Source organism: Magnolia sinica, chromosome 3, assembly GCF_029962835.1.
Source record: "Magnolia sinica isolate HGM2019 chromosome 3, MsV1, whole genome shotgun sequence".
Taxonomy (NCBI): Eukaryota; Viridiplantae; Streptophyta; class Magnoliopsida; order Magnoliales; family Magnoliaceae; genus Magnolia; species Magnolia sinica.
The window spans coordinates 128,623,760-128,640,234 of NC_080575.1; the positions used below are offsets into that span (position 1 = coordinate 128,623,760).

The window sequence follows — 16,475 nt, forward strand, 5'->3', positions numbered from 1 at the left end:
ATTGAGACTTGGGAGTAGTGTGGATCCGAATCGTGCACACGTCCACGTTACATGTACTTTTTACTCTCTTTTTCAACTAGGTAGAAGCTGTAAGCTGTCGTACGGTAAGCTTTTGTGGGGCCCACACTTATGTAATAGCGTACGTCTCACATCCAATCCGTCCAAAAGGCGCCCCAGAATTTCTCCGCATGCATATCCCAAAAATCAGTGTGACCCAAACACACAGGTGGGTCACCCCACGGCGAACAGTAGGGGTGGGAATTAATACTCTAGAAACCGTACATAGATTGCTAGCACTGGCTGATCCACGTGTTTATGACAAGGGGTAAAAGAAGAGTATGACTAAACTACCTATGCTAGATTATAGCAGAGTATGTTACGACATGGCAACATTCGCATCACCAATCACATTATCTCCCATCAAATGATATAAGCCACACATTAAATCTTCTTTCACCACCACCATTGCCCCATACAATTTTTAACTGGGTCTGAAAATTAGACCAGGCCTGGCATGTTGGCCTTTGATTGAGGTCCAATTGGGCCCACTAAAGTCATAAATGGCCCCTTTCCGACTTCCGAGTTCCGAGGTTCGGTCTGGATCTTGACAGACGATTATGCAATACCTGGGCCCAAACTCAACCCATTATCAATTGAGCTCAAAATCAGACCCGGAACCGAATCCAACCCATAGCAGCATCTAAGCTAGCTAGAGGATGGTGAAAAGGAACAATGTTGATAGATCTGAGCGGGTCCTCCCCATCAGCAAACGCACCATTCTCTGACGTGCTAGATATCTTTTGCTTGCGGGGCCCACTTTTTAGCGATCCAAACCGTTGACCATATGAGGTACACTGTAGATGAACGCTGCCTATATTATCTCCAGGATTGGACGTTAATAATTCTTCATTTGGTGGACTACAATTTTACGGTTAATAAAATGTACATCAACTCAAATATTGGACAGTTAGAATCCTCCAAACTGGGAGACATCCAAATCCCCTATCAACGAGGAAGTGCCCAAAGGTTTCGATCATAGAACCGTGGGCCCCACATGGAGTGAATTGTTTGCAGGACCGTATGACACCTGTTGGGGCTTGGGCTTGGGCCACATGGAGGAATTTTTTTTTTATTATTTATTTTTATTATAATTAAAAAAAAAAAAAAAAAAACGTTGGCCACCCTAGTACCAAACAGGGAATGAACCTGGTTACAACGGATGCTAATTACCATAAGTTAAAGCTGAATGGAGCCCATCCTGATGTATGAGTGAAATCCAATCCGTCCATTAGATGTGGCCCCTACTGTCAGGCCTACATCCCAAAATCCACCCTGATACTTAGTTTAGGTGTGCCGCACCAAAGGAAAAAATGAAGGACATTTGGGGCCCACCTTGATGCACCAAAGGGAGCAATGGAGGTCCGCCGATTTCCGCATCCCCCGCCTGAGGGGGAGCGGATTAGTAGGTGTTTCCCTGACGGTGAGGCCCACCTTGATGCATGTGTTGTATTTCCATGCCATCTATCAGTCTTTCCAGCTCATTCTCTGGTTCCAAAAATAAAGTATTTCCGAATCTCAAGTGTACCACACCCAGGAAACAGTGGTCATTGAATGCTGCCACTGAAAACTTCCCAGGGCCTGCCCTGATTTTAATTTGCGATCAAACTTGTTGATAAGGTCACGGATACGTAGATGGAGGGAAAACACAGTTTTGTGGCTTCAATACCTACTGTGGCCGGCTGGAGATTTTTGGAGATCTGCTTCATTTTTGGTACCATGCTCTAAAATGAGCCGGAAAAACTGATGTACATCAAGGTGGGCCTTGTTGGAAATTATACGGAATAATATTTTTTTTCTGTATAAATGTGGAAACCGAAAAAATAAAATTAGTTTGAGAAGGACAGGCTGAAGCACGTCCGGGACATTATCCTTAAAGCGTTATTTGCCTCTACTCAAATGAATTGAGTATGCTGATAGGTTACAAGCAAACCACTTTTAGGATACTACGAGCCTAATGTGGGTCTGCGTTTAGCAAACACGAAGGCCCACTAATGAAACTCTTTTACACACAGTCTGACAGAAGTACAATAAAAGAAAAATCCCAAAAGAAAAAAGAAGAGAAGAGAAGTTGTGATTTAGACCACTGCACTAGTTTGTTCTTCAGCTACTGGTTCAGTTGAACCGTTCTAGACCACACCGCTGGTCTGTTCTTCAAGCAATGGTTCAACCTTGCTATCTTGCTGGAGTTACTGGAGTATATGAGAGGAGTGACTATCTCAGTTTGAATGGATCTGCTGGAGTGGGTTGAGAGATGGTTTAGAAACCCATCCAGGCCCTGTTTATATAGGCTGTGGTAACTGGGGGTTATGGTCCAGGGAAATAAATCTCATGACCGTTTTCTAACTGTTGGAGAAAACTATCCGTTTTCTGACTGTTGTGCATGGGCCATTAAGTTACTGCATGTTGACTGTTGTGAGACAGTGGTTAGTCGTTTATAACTGTTAGGCTAGCCACATACAGCAGTTTCTGCATTATCTACAATGAATTGCAGAGAAATTACACCTCTGCTGCAACAGCTCTATTCCAGTCTCTATATATACTGAGAGACCCTCATTCAGTCCTCTAGTTTCTCTTTCAACCGGCCATTTACCTTAGCCACCTAGTCACACACGTCTCGCTTCGGTTCGCGTAAGGTTGCGAAGGAGCGACCCTCCGCGCACGTGCGAAGTACAAATTATGCCACTAACGCCTCTACAACCACACTATCTCACATACCCACGCCCTCGCACCGAGCCCGTAACCGTGATCGTGACCGAGACTAAGCTCGAGCGCGAGTGCTCGCGGGTGTTCCAGTGCTATGCACTACAACACACAAGTCCCATGGTCCATGGACTATGTGGGCAAATAATAAGGTACTCCACTGTTTTCATATAAACCACAAAATCTTCTCCTCTTTTTCCAATATGGGACTATTCCCAAAACCCACAAAAAAGTGTTTTTTCAAACTTTTTTAATATATATATATATATATATATTATATTTTATTATTAAAATATATTTTAAAATCAATATTATGCAACAATCCCCCACTTGATTTTTAAAAAATATATTTTTCTCGATTAATCATTTCTATCAGAATAATCAGCTTATATGCATAAAGAAAGATATCTTTCGATTTTAATCTTCCCTTAGTGTAAATATCTCAAAACTCTATCGAAATGACTGGTAGCCGCAGCTTTGAACCAGTTATTCCTAAATAACAGAGTCGGAGAAACTACACACATATTCGCTATGTGTTATTAGAGTTCCCACAATCTTGCTCAGTATAATTAATAGTCATGTGTTTATCCTAATTCGTAATCGATCCCGAGAGAAAACTCCTAACTCTCATGAGAGACGGCACCATCTCTACGTTCATATAAGTGAAATCCTTCCAGTGTCTTCGTTACTATAAGACACTTGTCCTTTAGACTGAATTTCATTAAGAGTTCTAAGACTCATCCATCTTTCGTAACGCTCAACACTTATCTATTATGGATGAGGTTTATAATTTAGTACTGAAAAACTTTTCATATATTAGTGATTTGTTCTTATCCATTAAACTCGAAATTATAAATTTTCTGACTTTAAGTTAGGTTACCATCATTGGTGGAATTTTGGTTAAAGAGTTTTAACCTCATCACTCTAAATGTAACCTTTACTACCTCTCTCAGTGGAGGTTTAGTAAAAGGATCTGCCAGGTTATTGCTTAATTTTACATAGGAAATAGCAATGATTCTATCTCGAATCAATTGTCTGACATAATCAAGTCAAAAACTGATATGTTTAGACTTACCATTATATGTGTCGTTATAGGTTCTAGCTAATGTGGCTTCACTATTACAATGTAGTGACACAGCCGATATATACTTTACATAGAAAGAGATTTCTAATAGAAGATCCCTTAGCCACTCAGCCTCTTTGTCTGTTACAGCCAGGGCTATAAATTCAGACTCCATAGTCGAGTGCGTTATATAGGTCTGTTTCTTGGATTCTCAAGATACAGCTGCACCTCATAGGGTGAATACACACCCTGTAGTAAACTTGTTGTCCCATGCACTCGATATCCATCTCGCATCGGTATATCATTCTAATACGGTAGGAAACTCTGAATAAAATAGTCTTAAGTCTTTAGTTGCTTTTAAGTAACCAAGGACTCTATTGATTACATTCCAGTGTTCAGTACTGGGGTTACTAGTAAACCTACTAAGTTTACTCACAGCATATGTGATATCAGGTCTAGTGCATTACATAGCATACATAAGACTCCCTATAGCACTTGCATATTCCAATTGTGCAATTGTTCTTCCGTTATTCTCTTTTAGCTTGATACTTGGATCAAATGGAGTTTTTTATTCTTTTATATTTAGATGGTTAAACTTGTTTAGTATCTTCTCAATATAATGAGATTGACACAAAGCATAAGCTCCACAATATTTTTTAACTTTGATACTTAGGATGGTATCAACTTGTCCAAGATGTTTCATTTTGAATACAGAAGATAAAAACCTATTTGTTTCAGTTACACCTTCCATTTTATTACTTATTATTAACATGTCATCAACATACAGACAAATAATAATTATGTAACTACCATCTACTTTAGAATATATGCATTTACCAGTTACATTATGCATGAAACCATGAGATAACATTTTGGAATCAAAGTTCTCATGCCATTGTTTTGGTGCTTGTTTTAATCCATACAGAGATTTAATTAATCTACATACTTTATTTTCATTTCCTGGTAGAACGAATCCTTTAGGTTGTTCCATGTATACCTCCTCATTGAGGTCACTATTTAGGAATGTGGTCTTTACATCCATTTGGTGAATGTGAAGATAACGTATGGAAGCTAGCGCAAATAATATCCTAATAGATGTTATTTTATCTACATGAGCGTATGTGTTAAAATAATTTATCCTTCTTTTTTTCTAAAACCCTTAGCTATTAATCGAGCTTTAAAGGTTTGGATAGTTCCATCAGTGTGATATTTCTTTCTAAATACTCACTTACAACCTATGGGTATAGAACCTGGCAAGTTTACTAGTTCCCATGTTTGATTTAACATTAATGATTCTATTTCATCGTTTATAACTTCTTTCCAGAAAGCTGAGTTTATAAAGGATACAACCTCTTTGTATGTTTTAATCATCTTCTATAGTCATTACTATAGGTAATTTTCTTATAATATTTTCTCGATCTCCTTCTATAAGATGGAAAATGACGCGTTGGGAGTCTATATAGTCATCTCCTAGACTCTTCTCTATTCTTGTCTTTTGACTCCTACGAGGTTCAACAGGAGCTTCCACTATCTGTACAGCTGTGCTATCTGGTTCTCTATCAGGAGTTTAGACCTCATTATCCTTTGACTCCAAGGATAGTAAGTTCTCAAAGAACTCAATATCTCTTGATTTTATTATTGTATTAGACTCTACATCTAGAAGTCTATAAGCTTTAGTATTTTGTGCATACCGTACGAAGGTGCACTTAATAGCTCTGGGTCCTAACTTAGTTCTTTTTGGATCAGGGGTTCTACAATATGCAAAACACCCCCACACTTTTAGATATCCTAAGTTAGGTTTTCTTTCTCTTCATGTTTCATATGAAGATATTTTATATTTTTTAGACGAAATTCTGTTTAGTATATGGTACGCTGCAAGCAGTGCCTCACCTCATAGACTTAGTGGCAACTTTGCTCTTATTAACATTGAATGTACCATCTATACTAATGTTCTATACTTTCTTTCAACTATTCCATTTTGTTGAGGTATGTATGGTACAGTACATTGACGTATTAGTCCATGTTCTTCACAGAAGTTATCAAATTCATTGGAGAAGTATTCTCCTCCTCTATCACTACGGAGAATTTTTATCTTCTTATTAAGTTGATTCTCTACTGCTGCTTTATATATTTTAAACATGTTCAATGATTCATCTTTTCTCTTTAACAGATAAACATATATATATTTAAAGCAATCATCAATAAAAGTTATGAAGTATCGTTTTCCTCCACGAGTAAGAATGCCGTTTAACTTACAGATATCACTGTGTACAATATCCAATACCTGAGACGATCTTTCAACACTTGGAAAATATTTTTTCATCATTTTGGATCGTATGCACACTTCACATTTATCGGTTTCATTATGTGTATGAGATTAAACCATTCTCAATTATGAACTTCAAGGTATTATACCCTATATGGGCTAGTCTATTATACCATAGTCCAATGGATTCAACCATATACGCAGAAGTGCTATTTTCATTCAAAGAAAACTTGACCATCCTATTACAAGCATATCCATTTTCGACAAAAATTTCCATTCTTGGACAGAATCAATTTTCCTGATTCGTACACCACCTTATCCTGGTTTACCCAGAAGGTCCCCAGAAACTAAGTTTCGCCTCATGTTTGGAACGTGCAGGACATTTGTCAGAATCACTTTCTTTCAACAGGTGAATATTAGTTCGATGGTTCATTTGCCAATAACCTTCGATCGGACTTCATTACCTATTTGGACTTCTTGACCATTGGTCAATTCCTCATAAGTTTTGAAGGTTGATCTGTCGTAGTACACATGTATGATAACGGCAGTATCATACCACCAACCATGAACCTTTCCTTGGATAGTATTCACCTCAGTGATCATGGCCACAATATCGCCTTCTTCTACTGCACTTGCCTCTTTTTTAGATTTACGATATCGGCATACTCGAGCATAGTGCCCGGTTTTTCCACAGACATGGTATAGGCCTTTGAACTTTCCGTTCTTCTTTTAGGTGTTTTTCTTAAATTTTCTTTTATTGGGTTTCAGGAAATCGTCCTTCTTGGGATTCTTGTTATTAGTGTTTTCTACTGCATGTAACTTGGACGAGGCATTCCCGTTATCATTCCTTTTGTCGCAATTACGGGATTCTTCATCAATTCGAAAATGTTTCTGGATTTGTTCCAGTGTATAGTCCTCAGTCTTACGCAGTAACTTCTTTCTATAGTCTTTCCATATCGGTGGCAGTTTGGCGATTATAGCCCCTACTTGGAATGATTCAGGAAGATCAATTGTGATGGCTTTTATTTTGTTTATTATTAGTTGCATTTCTTGGATTTGGGGTAGCAGCAGTTTGTTATCTACCATGTTGAAGTCAAAATACCTGGCGAAGAGGAATTTGTTAGTTTTTTCTTTTTCAACCTTGTATTTGAATTCTAGAGCGGTCCAAATTTCCTTCGATGATGACGTCTATTGGTACAGATCATACAAGCAGACGGAGAGTGCGTTCGGAATGTGTCCTCGACACAAGAGTTCGTCTTCAGCTCGTTTGGTGTGGGTAGCCACTTGTTCAGGCGTGTCTTTGTCAGTTACTTCAGGTGACGGTTAAAGATTATGACCTAGGATGTATTAGATCTTCAGCGCCGTCAGAAGAAATTTCAGCTTGTCTTGCCATCTCGTAAAGTTGGTTCCATTAAACCGGTTAAGATGAATCAAATCCTGATTCATCAACTTGATGGATGATACACTGTTGGCTTCCATCAAATAACGCTTTAAGATTGTTGAAATTTATACAGAATAATATTTTTTTCTGTATAAATATGGAAACCGAAAAAATAAAATTGGTTTGAAAAGGACAGGCTGAAGCACGTCTGGGACGTTGTCCTTAAAGCGTTATTTGTCCCTACTCAAGTGAATTGAGTATGCTAATGGGTTACAGCCAAACCACTTCTAGGATACAATGAGTCTGATGTGGGTCTACGTTCAACAAACACAAAGGCCCACTAATGAAACTCTTTTACACATAGTTTGGCAGAAGTACAATAAAAGAAAAATCTCAAAAGAAAAGAGAAGAGAAGAGAAGTTGTGATTTAGACCACTGTACTGGTTTGTTCTTCAACTACTGGTTTAGTTGAACCGTTCTAAACCACACCGCTGGTCTGTTCTTCAAGCAATGGTTCAACCTTGTTGTTTTGCTGGAGTTACTGGAGTATATAAGAGGAGTGGCTATCTCAGTTCAAATGGGCTTGCCGAAGTGGGTTGAGAGATTGTTTGGAAACCCATCCAGGCCCTGTTTATATAGGCTCTGGTGGCTGAGGGTTATGGTTCAGGGAAATAAATCTCATGACTGTTTTCTAGCTGTTGGAGAAAACTAGCCATTTTATAGCTGTTTTCTGACTGTTGTGCATAAGCCATTAAGTTGCCACATGCTGAATGTTGTGAGACAATGGCTAGCCGTTTATAACTGTTGAGCTAGCCACATGCAGCAGTTTCTGCATTATCTGGAATGAATTGCAGGAGGAATTACACCTCTGCTGCAACAACTCTATTCTAGCCTCTATATATACTGAGAGACCCTGATTCGGTCCTCTAGTTTCTCTTCCAACCAACCATCTGCCTTAGCCACCTAGTCTCACGGCTAATGGGCCTGAATTTATGCCCAGACTGAGCTTGTATTGGGGTTAAATTGACTGGATTGAATTGGGATAACAGGTTCAAGAGTGCTCTGATAAGCTTGTCAGCCCGCAGCGGGGTGTCTACAATATCCACGGTGTGGATATAGACAGTGCATCAGGTGAGCGGCAAAAGTATGCTGAACATATACCGTTGATATTCTCTCCTACGTGTGTGACCGGCCTGAATAGTAGACCAGCCTGATTACGGGAAACCCATATTCATGATGATCTCCACCTGATCAATGGCCCCGATCTCATACAACGGTGTCTGGCTGAGATGCCTGCCATGGCTTAGCATTTCTCATGTTGGAAATAAGTCTGTCAAAGTAGATTTATGGTCCACGAATGTGGACCATTTCTTTTGTTTCATTTTTTCTCTTCTTTTTTTACCGTCCATTTGCATGCTCTTTGTCAGACAAGTGCCAATAACCCAAATGAAATTGAGTTCATTGATTAGCTTTGAAAAAAAAAAAAGGGAATTCGGTACTTGAAAAAAAAAAAAAAAACTCCAGAAAGTACAAAACCCCAAATGAAATTTGAACTACTAGAGAAAGTATAGAAATAGATTAACCGATTGGTTGCAAGTCACATAGCTTTGAGAGTGGAAATGGAGGGTCAAAATAAGAGCCATTGAGTATGGCCCATGTTATAAGCTTGTTTGCAGCATCAGTGGCATGGATTCCATCCCAGCTCACATAGTTCTGTGGGTCACCACATGCTGTTGCTGTGACATTCCTCCCATTTATAATCTTGCTATTCCCACAGAACACTTGCGGATTAAAATTGTAAGCACCACCACCATCTCCACAGCAAGCTTTGGTTCCATACAAGAGCCCTGCAAGGAGAAGGACAAATACCTGCTAAGAATAGAGGCATGATAATTCTCTGACGAAAATGGACAAATACAACCAATGACCTTACGTTTAGGAAGGGCTAATTAAATTGAATAGTTAAGATCTGTTATGTGTCTCGAATTCTATGTCACATTTCTATTATCCCGTCGGGCCCCATGAGATGTCTTAATACCTTATGTTACATTCCTATTGACCCCAGTGCTCACACATTATCAGCTCTAAGATCTACATTCACAACAATGAAACATTCTACAAACCTTTTGTTATTCTAATCCCAGTCAACCATCTACTCTCAAGATGCATATCAATTAATTGATCTCCACGTCCTGCTAGTTCACATAGAGTCCCCCATTATGACCTGGTGGCTGATGTTTCCCAGTATCCTATGAGGCAGGAAAGTGTAAAATGTGGAAACTTTTGTCATGTAAAAATATTAGAATTTCCTCGTTTGGGCTTGAACTTTTTTACAAGGATTTTTTTTTTCAATTTCCATAGAAATGAATGGAAATGAATATGATACTTTGAAATGTTTGGATGATAAGGAAAATAGGATTCCATAAAGTAAATTTTGCAATATTTCATAATTAAAATTTTTAAGTGATTGTTGTCTTATAAATATGAGATTTTTATTTAAATCTTTAAAAATAAAATTTATATCTTAATTGATTGGTATATGTGCATCCAAAGATGACCAGAGATTCTTTTTGGATATTATTGAGTTAGGTTTTGGGAAGGCAATATATGTAAGTGGTCGTTGCAACCTTCATCATAGTGGGATCATCTTTGTTCATGGATGTAGCCATTTTCGTGATGGTCTATGCATATTCATGTGTTTTGTTGTTACTTTATTTCTAGTTTTTTACATTTTCGCATAATGCACAATTGTCTCAAAGGAGATTTTATAGGGCATCTCCCACCAACTATTCTAGATCCTTCAGACGTGGGCCTCACATCTATAGTTTGTTAGATCAAGCAAAAGTTCAATATATCTCTTCATAAGTGTGGAAGAAGAACCTTACCATGGTTCGTAGGATGCCGGAAGAGCTCAAGGACAACAGAATGAATGTCGACGTATACCACCGATGCATTTGGGAGGAGATATCGTGTTTGTTTGAGCTTCTCCTTCAACATATTGTTGTAGTCCACCACTGCATTGTTGTAGGAGACCATGCACCCATACATGTCCAAGTCGGAGTTGTTGTGAGGTAGCTCCATCAAGAACGCCGGATAACAACCGATTGGCGCGATATTGAATACGAGAAATGTCCGCCCCCCTTCAGCATATAGTGACTGTAGATGCAAATCTTAGATATAAAAATAAGTCTATGTGCCCATTTGGATGCAGTACTAAATAGAACCAGAATTGATCCCTTAAAGTGAAAAATAAAAAAGAAAAACCAAATTGATCTAATTACCTTTTTTAGAATTCATATTAAGGGTCTGGACTTCAAATTTAAATTATGGGTGCATTCCTCAATATGACTATTATGAGGTGTTCTTTGTTTTTGTGGACGACTAAATTGAATTTTCTCCATTCCATTCACTCGTGTATCCAAACGCAGTGATGTTGATGCACCTAGTTGGGTAATTGAACTAGGGTGACGCTTGCCAAGTGCAGCCCTGGTTAGCAAAGTACAAGGCAAAATGGCTGAAAAATGTTAGGACGAGCCAGATCTTCTAATTGGCTATGAAACTAGAAGCCAAGGAACCGAGTCAGCCCAGTTAGTTATCGGGCTGAATATAGAGGCCCAATGTCCATCTCCACCTTCGACTCAAGCCTGCCCCAAAGTAAGCTAGATTATGTGGCCCATCTCAATTTGATCAATTTACGCGGCAACAATGGGACCTTTAATGAACTCATATGTGTTGGCGTCAATGCCCTAAAAAACCATCCATACCCTAAACCACTAGCTACGTGGATGTGAGTGAGAAAATCTCAAACGTTAATCATGGTGACCATGGGTCCAAGATTGGACATGTGATATGCTAATGTTGCTCTCATCTTATGTTCATTAGATTTATTGAGAAGTGATTCCTCCGTGGTCTTTGGGAACTTGAGATTGAATATGACAGTCATTGATTTATAAGAGTCATGGTCCATCAATCTCTTATAAGTCCGAGCATGAAATATGTTATGCGAATAGAAGTATGACTGCCCACAAGTGATTCGAATAGAAGACCTGTGTGCATGTGTGCATGCATGTTGTCATGATGGAACATGAGATTACTTACTTTGACTGTATCGACGATCTGGTAAGCCACCTGAGGAAGAAACTGCTTCAGGCCGTCTATGCCAATCTTTGCCAAGTCGGAGGTGAAATCATTCTGGCCAATGTACATAATATACAATGACCGCCCGAAAATGTCCAGTGGAGGAAGCTTCTCTGTGACATTTGTTTAAAATTTCAGGAGCATTCCACTCATTTGAGGGTTAAAATTAGAAAAACTTTGATACTCTGGCAGAGTTGAAGAATGATCCCCAGGTACTTAAAGATCACTTAAAAATTGTATGAGTGGCATACGAGTAATTCCAACTAAATAGACCGAGTTATGGGTCCCAGTTTAAATGACCATGAACTAAAAAATTCAATTATTTAATTATCTGAAGAGCAGATTGGCTAACATATATTGTACAGTTAAAAATGGAAAATGTTCAATGGTCCCATTTTAGTAAATTTAAAAGTGTCCGTGAAACAATGGTTAGAATTGTTCAACCAATCTGCTTAAGGCATTTGAGGAAGGGCTTCCAGATGGGCCTTTAGTTTGAGTTAATGTATGCCACGTCTACAAGTTACAAGTACCTGAGTATCAAGTGTCATAGTCAGCCAGAGTATCAAATAACTTGAAATCTATGGCTTACCGTGGGGATGAAGGTCAATTACTCTAGCCTTGAATTCTTTCATTTGGTTGAGCTGAATTGCCAATGAAAAGGGGCTGAGGCCACTAACAAAGAGAGAGGTGTTTGGCAATAGCACCGTTGATGCCAATGTTGCGTAGTTGGCTCCATGTTTGAAATTTGACCCCATTGATTGTAGATATGGGCTCAGAAACGGTAAACCAAGAGCCTGAGCTGTAAACATTTAAATACATAAACAAAAGAGAACGTTACAAAATGACTCACATGTGTGACAGATGCACACATCCAGAGCATGTAGCACGTGTACCTCAATCCACATCGTTGAAATCATAGGCCCCAGTGTAGATGGGACAGAAAACCCAGATTCAAACAGTTAGATAATCTTATCCAGCATTCAGGAAATATTGAGTTTTGGACTAATCCTCAGCAGGACCCTTCTTTTGGACGGACTGGATTGATATATAAGTGCGTCAAGAAATTGAGCAACAGCAGAGAGAGATGCTTATTGGATTATAAAGGCCGTAGAGCTGTACACAAGCCAAACTGAGTTGAGCTTGGGCCTGGCTTGGCAAGCAGGCTACTCCAATTTGAACTCGGCTCAGCTCAGTCCTCAAGCCTGATTGGCTTGGCTCGGCCAGCAGGATACCTCAACTTGAACTCAGTTCAGCTAAGTCTTCAAGCCTGACTGGCCAGCTCAGCTCAATCAGCAGTTCAGGCCAGCTCAAGTCAATTTCAAGTCGAGTTTAAGTTCGATCTTTCGAGCTGAGTTCAAGTTCAAGATTACGAGCAAGTCCCAATTTAGATTTTAGGGTTTTTAATATAATATAATATAATATATATTTTATTTAAATATATAAATATATACAAAATATTTATATTAAGTGAACTCGATCTGAGTCAAGTTTAGTTCAGTCTAGCTTAGACTCGGCTCAAAAATATTTCGAGCTCAAAAAATCAACTTGACCCGGCTTGAACCAGTTTAAGCCAAGTCAAGTTGCCTTTCTGAGTTGAGCAATTAACCAAGCTAACTCGGTTCGTGCACACGCTACAGTGTGTGTAGATAGTGCCGTAAGTTAGTGGGCTTATGTGGGACCCAGTATCAAGTTATTTATATGCCATCTAACAGAACCTGTAAGTGTGCAGGACATCTGACCGGTAGAACCTGTAAGCGGTAGAACCTGTAAGTGTGCAGAACATCTGACCGGTACACAATTTGGCCCACACTCTGTGAAGTTGGATACACGCAAAAATCAGTCAATTCAAATAAAACATGTTTTGTAGCGTGGTCTCGTCAACTAGGTTGATACGTGCAATGCCTGTAAATTGGGTGTGAAGATAGATGCGTGTGAGGCTAACAAGCATCTGGTGTGGGTGACATCTGCCTCTTACTTTTGGACATGGCCCATGGAATCCACTCGTAGGCAACAACTACTGGTGTTATAGTTGGTCCCACCAAGCTTCTCATGTATATCCTAAATTCAAAATTGAATTCAATTTTAGATGAGATTAGGATAAGATGATATTATAATAAGGTGAAATAAAATTGAATTTAATTGTTAGACTGGATTATCTGGTATTTATTAGTTCTAAATATCTCAAACAAAAAAAAATAGGAAGAGAGAGTTATCTGACCTATCCTTTATAGGATCATATCTGCTCCCGTAATGATTAAGCCGAGATCGATAATGTATACAGCACCATGGGAGCTATTTGCAGTTCGCCAATCACAACAATGTAAACATTTGCCTAAAACCTCATAAGTTCACGCGTTGTGGCCTGCATGAGTTTGGGATAAGGCTGATTTTTGTATCTTCTTTCCTTCGTCCCAGTGAATCCACCTGATGATGAAAGATACACGCCATGGTGGCCCCAAAAACACTAACCAAAGGATCCTAACCATCCAACTGATTGTTCTTAAATGATTGTTTACTAGTAAAACACTAAGGAGGCCAAAATCAGATGGTCACAACAATCTTTTCGATGTATTTTTTGGGCTATGATCTTCCACAATTGGGCCAGCTAGTTGGACGGTCTGGATTGCTTATAAAACTATGGCATGTGAGGTTGTAGGGTTACCACCATTTTTAAAGGGTTTAAAAGACAAAAGGCCAAAAACATGCGTTCTGGTGGGCCCAAAAGCCAGCTAGTGGTCCATAAAGGGACAAAAGAAATACTGACAAACAGCACCTCTCAGAGTCCCAATCACTCCTGCAACTTCCTCTTGTGCGCTTTCACCCCCGTAAGTCTCCCCGTGAGGACTTGCTAATGCACGTTTTTGGATCATGCATACCGCACATGTCGCATAATGCCACACGTGTTCAATATCCAAGCTGCTAAACAGACTTGTCCCGCCATACAGATGCCTTGTTTTTTTAAAAATTTAAAAAAAAAAAAAAAAAAAACAGTCCAGTATGGCCCTCAGGTGGTTGGTCGTGTCGGTGGAATGTGGGCCGTTAGTCTTTCTTCGTACGTGCATGGACCCACACAGATGATCGAATCAGCCTGAAATTTTTTATCTAATTTTTCTACTTAGTAACATCTGCCTGATGAGTGGCTTGGATATCACACAGAGCCACAATGCCACGTGTGAGAAAAAAATTGCACTCGATTGTGCGGTACCACCACCTACCATCAGTAGCATCATGACCGTCATTATTATTTTGTTTGGCATGAGCTTCCACGGTTTCACCTAGGAACTGATCACATACATGCAAGGGACCACAACTTGTGGTATCGCACCGTCTTTCCATCCTCCATACCATTTGTGTAGGGCATCAATACCATCAAAGTGGTTGGCCCCACCATGAAGATCATCTGAGACAAAAATCAGGACGTTCCACTAATCAGGTGGGACACACCTTTGAAATCATTGGAAAATCAATGGTACAGCTTAACATACAGTTGTGGCCCACCTGATGATCTGATGAGCCTGATTTTCAAGAAGGGTGATCTGAGGGTGGCACTGATATCCTACACAAGTGATACCTGTATGTGATCAATTTCACTATAGAATGTTATGGCCCAGCTGAACTGCATCATTTAACACTAACAAGCAATGCAAGATGTTGCAGTTGAGTCTATCACGACAAGGAACCCTAGCACATAGGGCGCGTTTGGATGCTCAGTTACATTGAATTGCAATAAACCAAATTCCCAATAAAGAGAAAATGACAAAAATGTTGGGATAGCACCATTTTAATCTATAGCAATTCGATGTGTTTCAGGTTGGATCTGAAATAATAGTTACGGTAGCTTGAATGTAATGAATTGAGTTATATTGAGATCCATTTCAATTGACCATTCCAAACGCGCACCAAACGCTATTTACTCGCCTCAATCAACCTCAAAGCAGCTCTACTATCTTTACCTAAGAAATCAATGACGAGACGCCCATCGGAAGCGCGGCCCGACGGCTTCTTGAAGTAGGTCATGCCATAAGGGCCTGACGCAGCAGGAAAAGCAGCATAAAATCCTCCTGTATCAGAATTCGAGTCGCCAAAGTTGAAAATCGCCTTGAAATCGCATTCCGCAGCCCCCACATGAAACAGGTATCCCAAGAGCATCGCCCACATCACCCACATTGCCGGGACTAGCCGGAATCCGGCACCCATATCGATGACGTGGACGAGATTGCCTTAGTAGCTAATCTATCAAAAATGAAAAAGCAATGCTATAGCTAAGATGGGAAGTTACAAGGATTGAGTGGAAATTTTCAGTGTTCGCCTTATCTTATATAGGAAATTGAGTGACTGACACGTGTCAAGTTAACATTGTTTGGAGTTATCTATGGGTGATTTATCAAAATCTTCACCTTAGTGACGGCGGGAGGCGGATTTCCTGCGAAAGAAGTTACTGCGCAAGGATTCAGGTGGGGCCCACTGCAATGTTTGTTAGAAATTCAAACCTTTCATCCGTTTTTCGAGCTCATTTTAGGGCACGCGAACAAAAATAAAGTGGATACAAAACTCCAATGGGCCACACGAGAGAAAACAGTGGGGATTTAGGACCACCGTTGAAATATTTATATGGACGCAAAGGTTTTGTATCGGTCTAAGTTTTGGGTGTTTTCACTTCATCCCAGTGAAAATGACCTTATAAACGGTTTGGATGGCATATAAGCATTAACTTGGAGCCTAGGAAGGTTTCAACGGTAGGAATTCCTTTCCCCACTGTTTCATCTTGTATGGCCCACTTGATATTTGGATACTCCTCATTTTTATTATAATATCCTAAAATGAGCTCGAAAAATGGATAGACGGGTTGGATTTCTCATAAACATCAG

At 39.6% G+C, this 16,475-nt stretch overlaps 1 protein-coding gene across 1 annotated transcript; it reads right to left on the minus strand.

Annotated features, from left to right (window-relative positions):
• Nucleotides 1–8,979: 8,979 nt before the first annotated feature.
• LOC131241279 (GDSL esterase/lipase At4g01130) lies at nt 8,980–15,902 on the minus strand. Its single transcript, XM_058240052.1, has 5 exons — nt 15,561–15,902; nt 12,197–12,406; nt 11,569–11,720; nt 10,356–10,626; nt 8,980–9,317 (listed from the first exon to the last, which is right to left on the minus strand). Exons 1-5 carry the CDS (start codon nt 15,802–15,804, stop codon nt 9,049–9,051), a joined length of 1,146 nt encoding a protein of 381 aa, XP_058096035.1. The 5' UTR covers nt 15,805–15,902; the 3' UTR covers nt 8,980–9,048.
• Between the last annotated feature and the right edge of the window lie 573 nt (nt 15,903–16,475).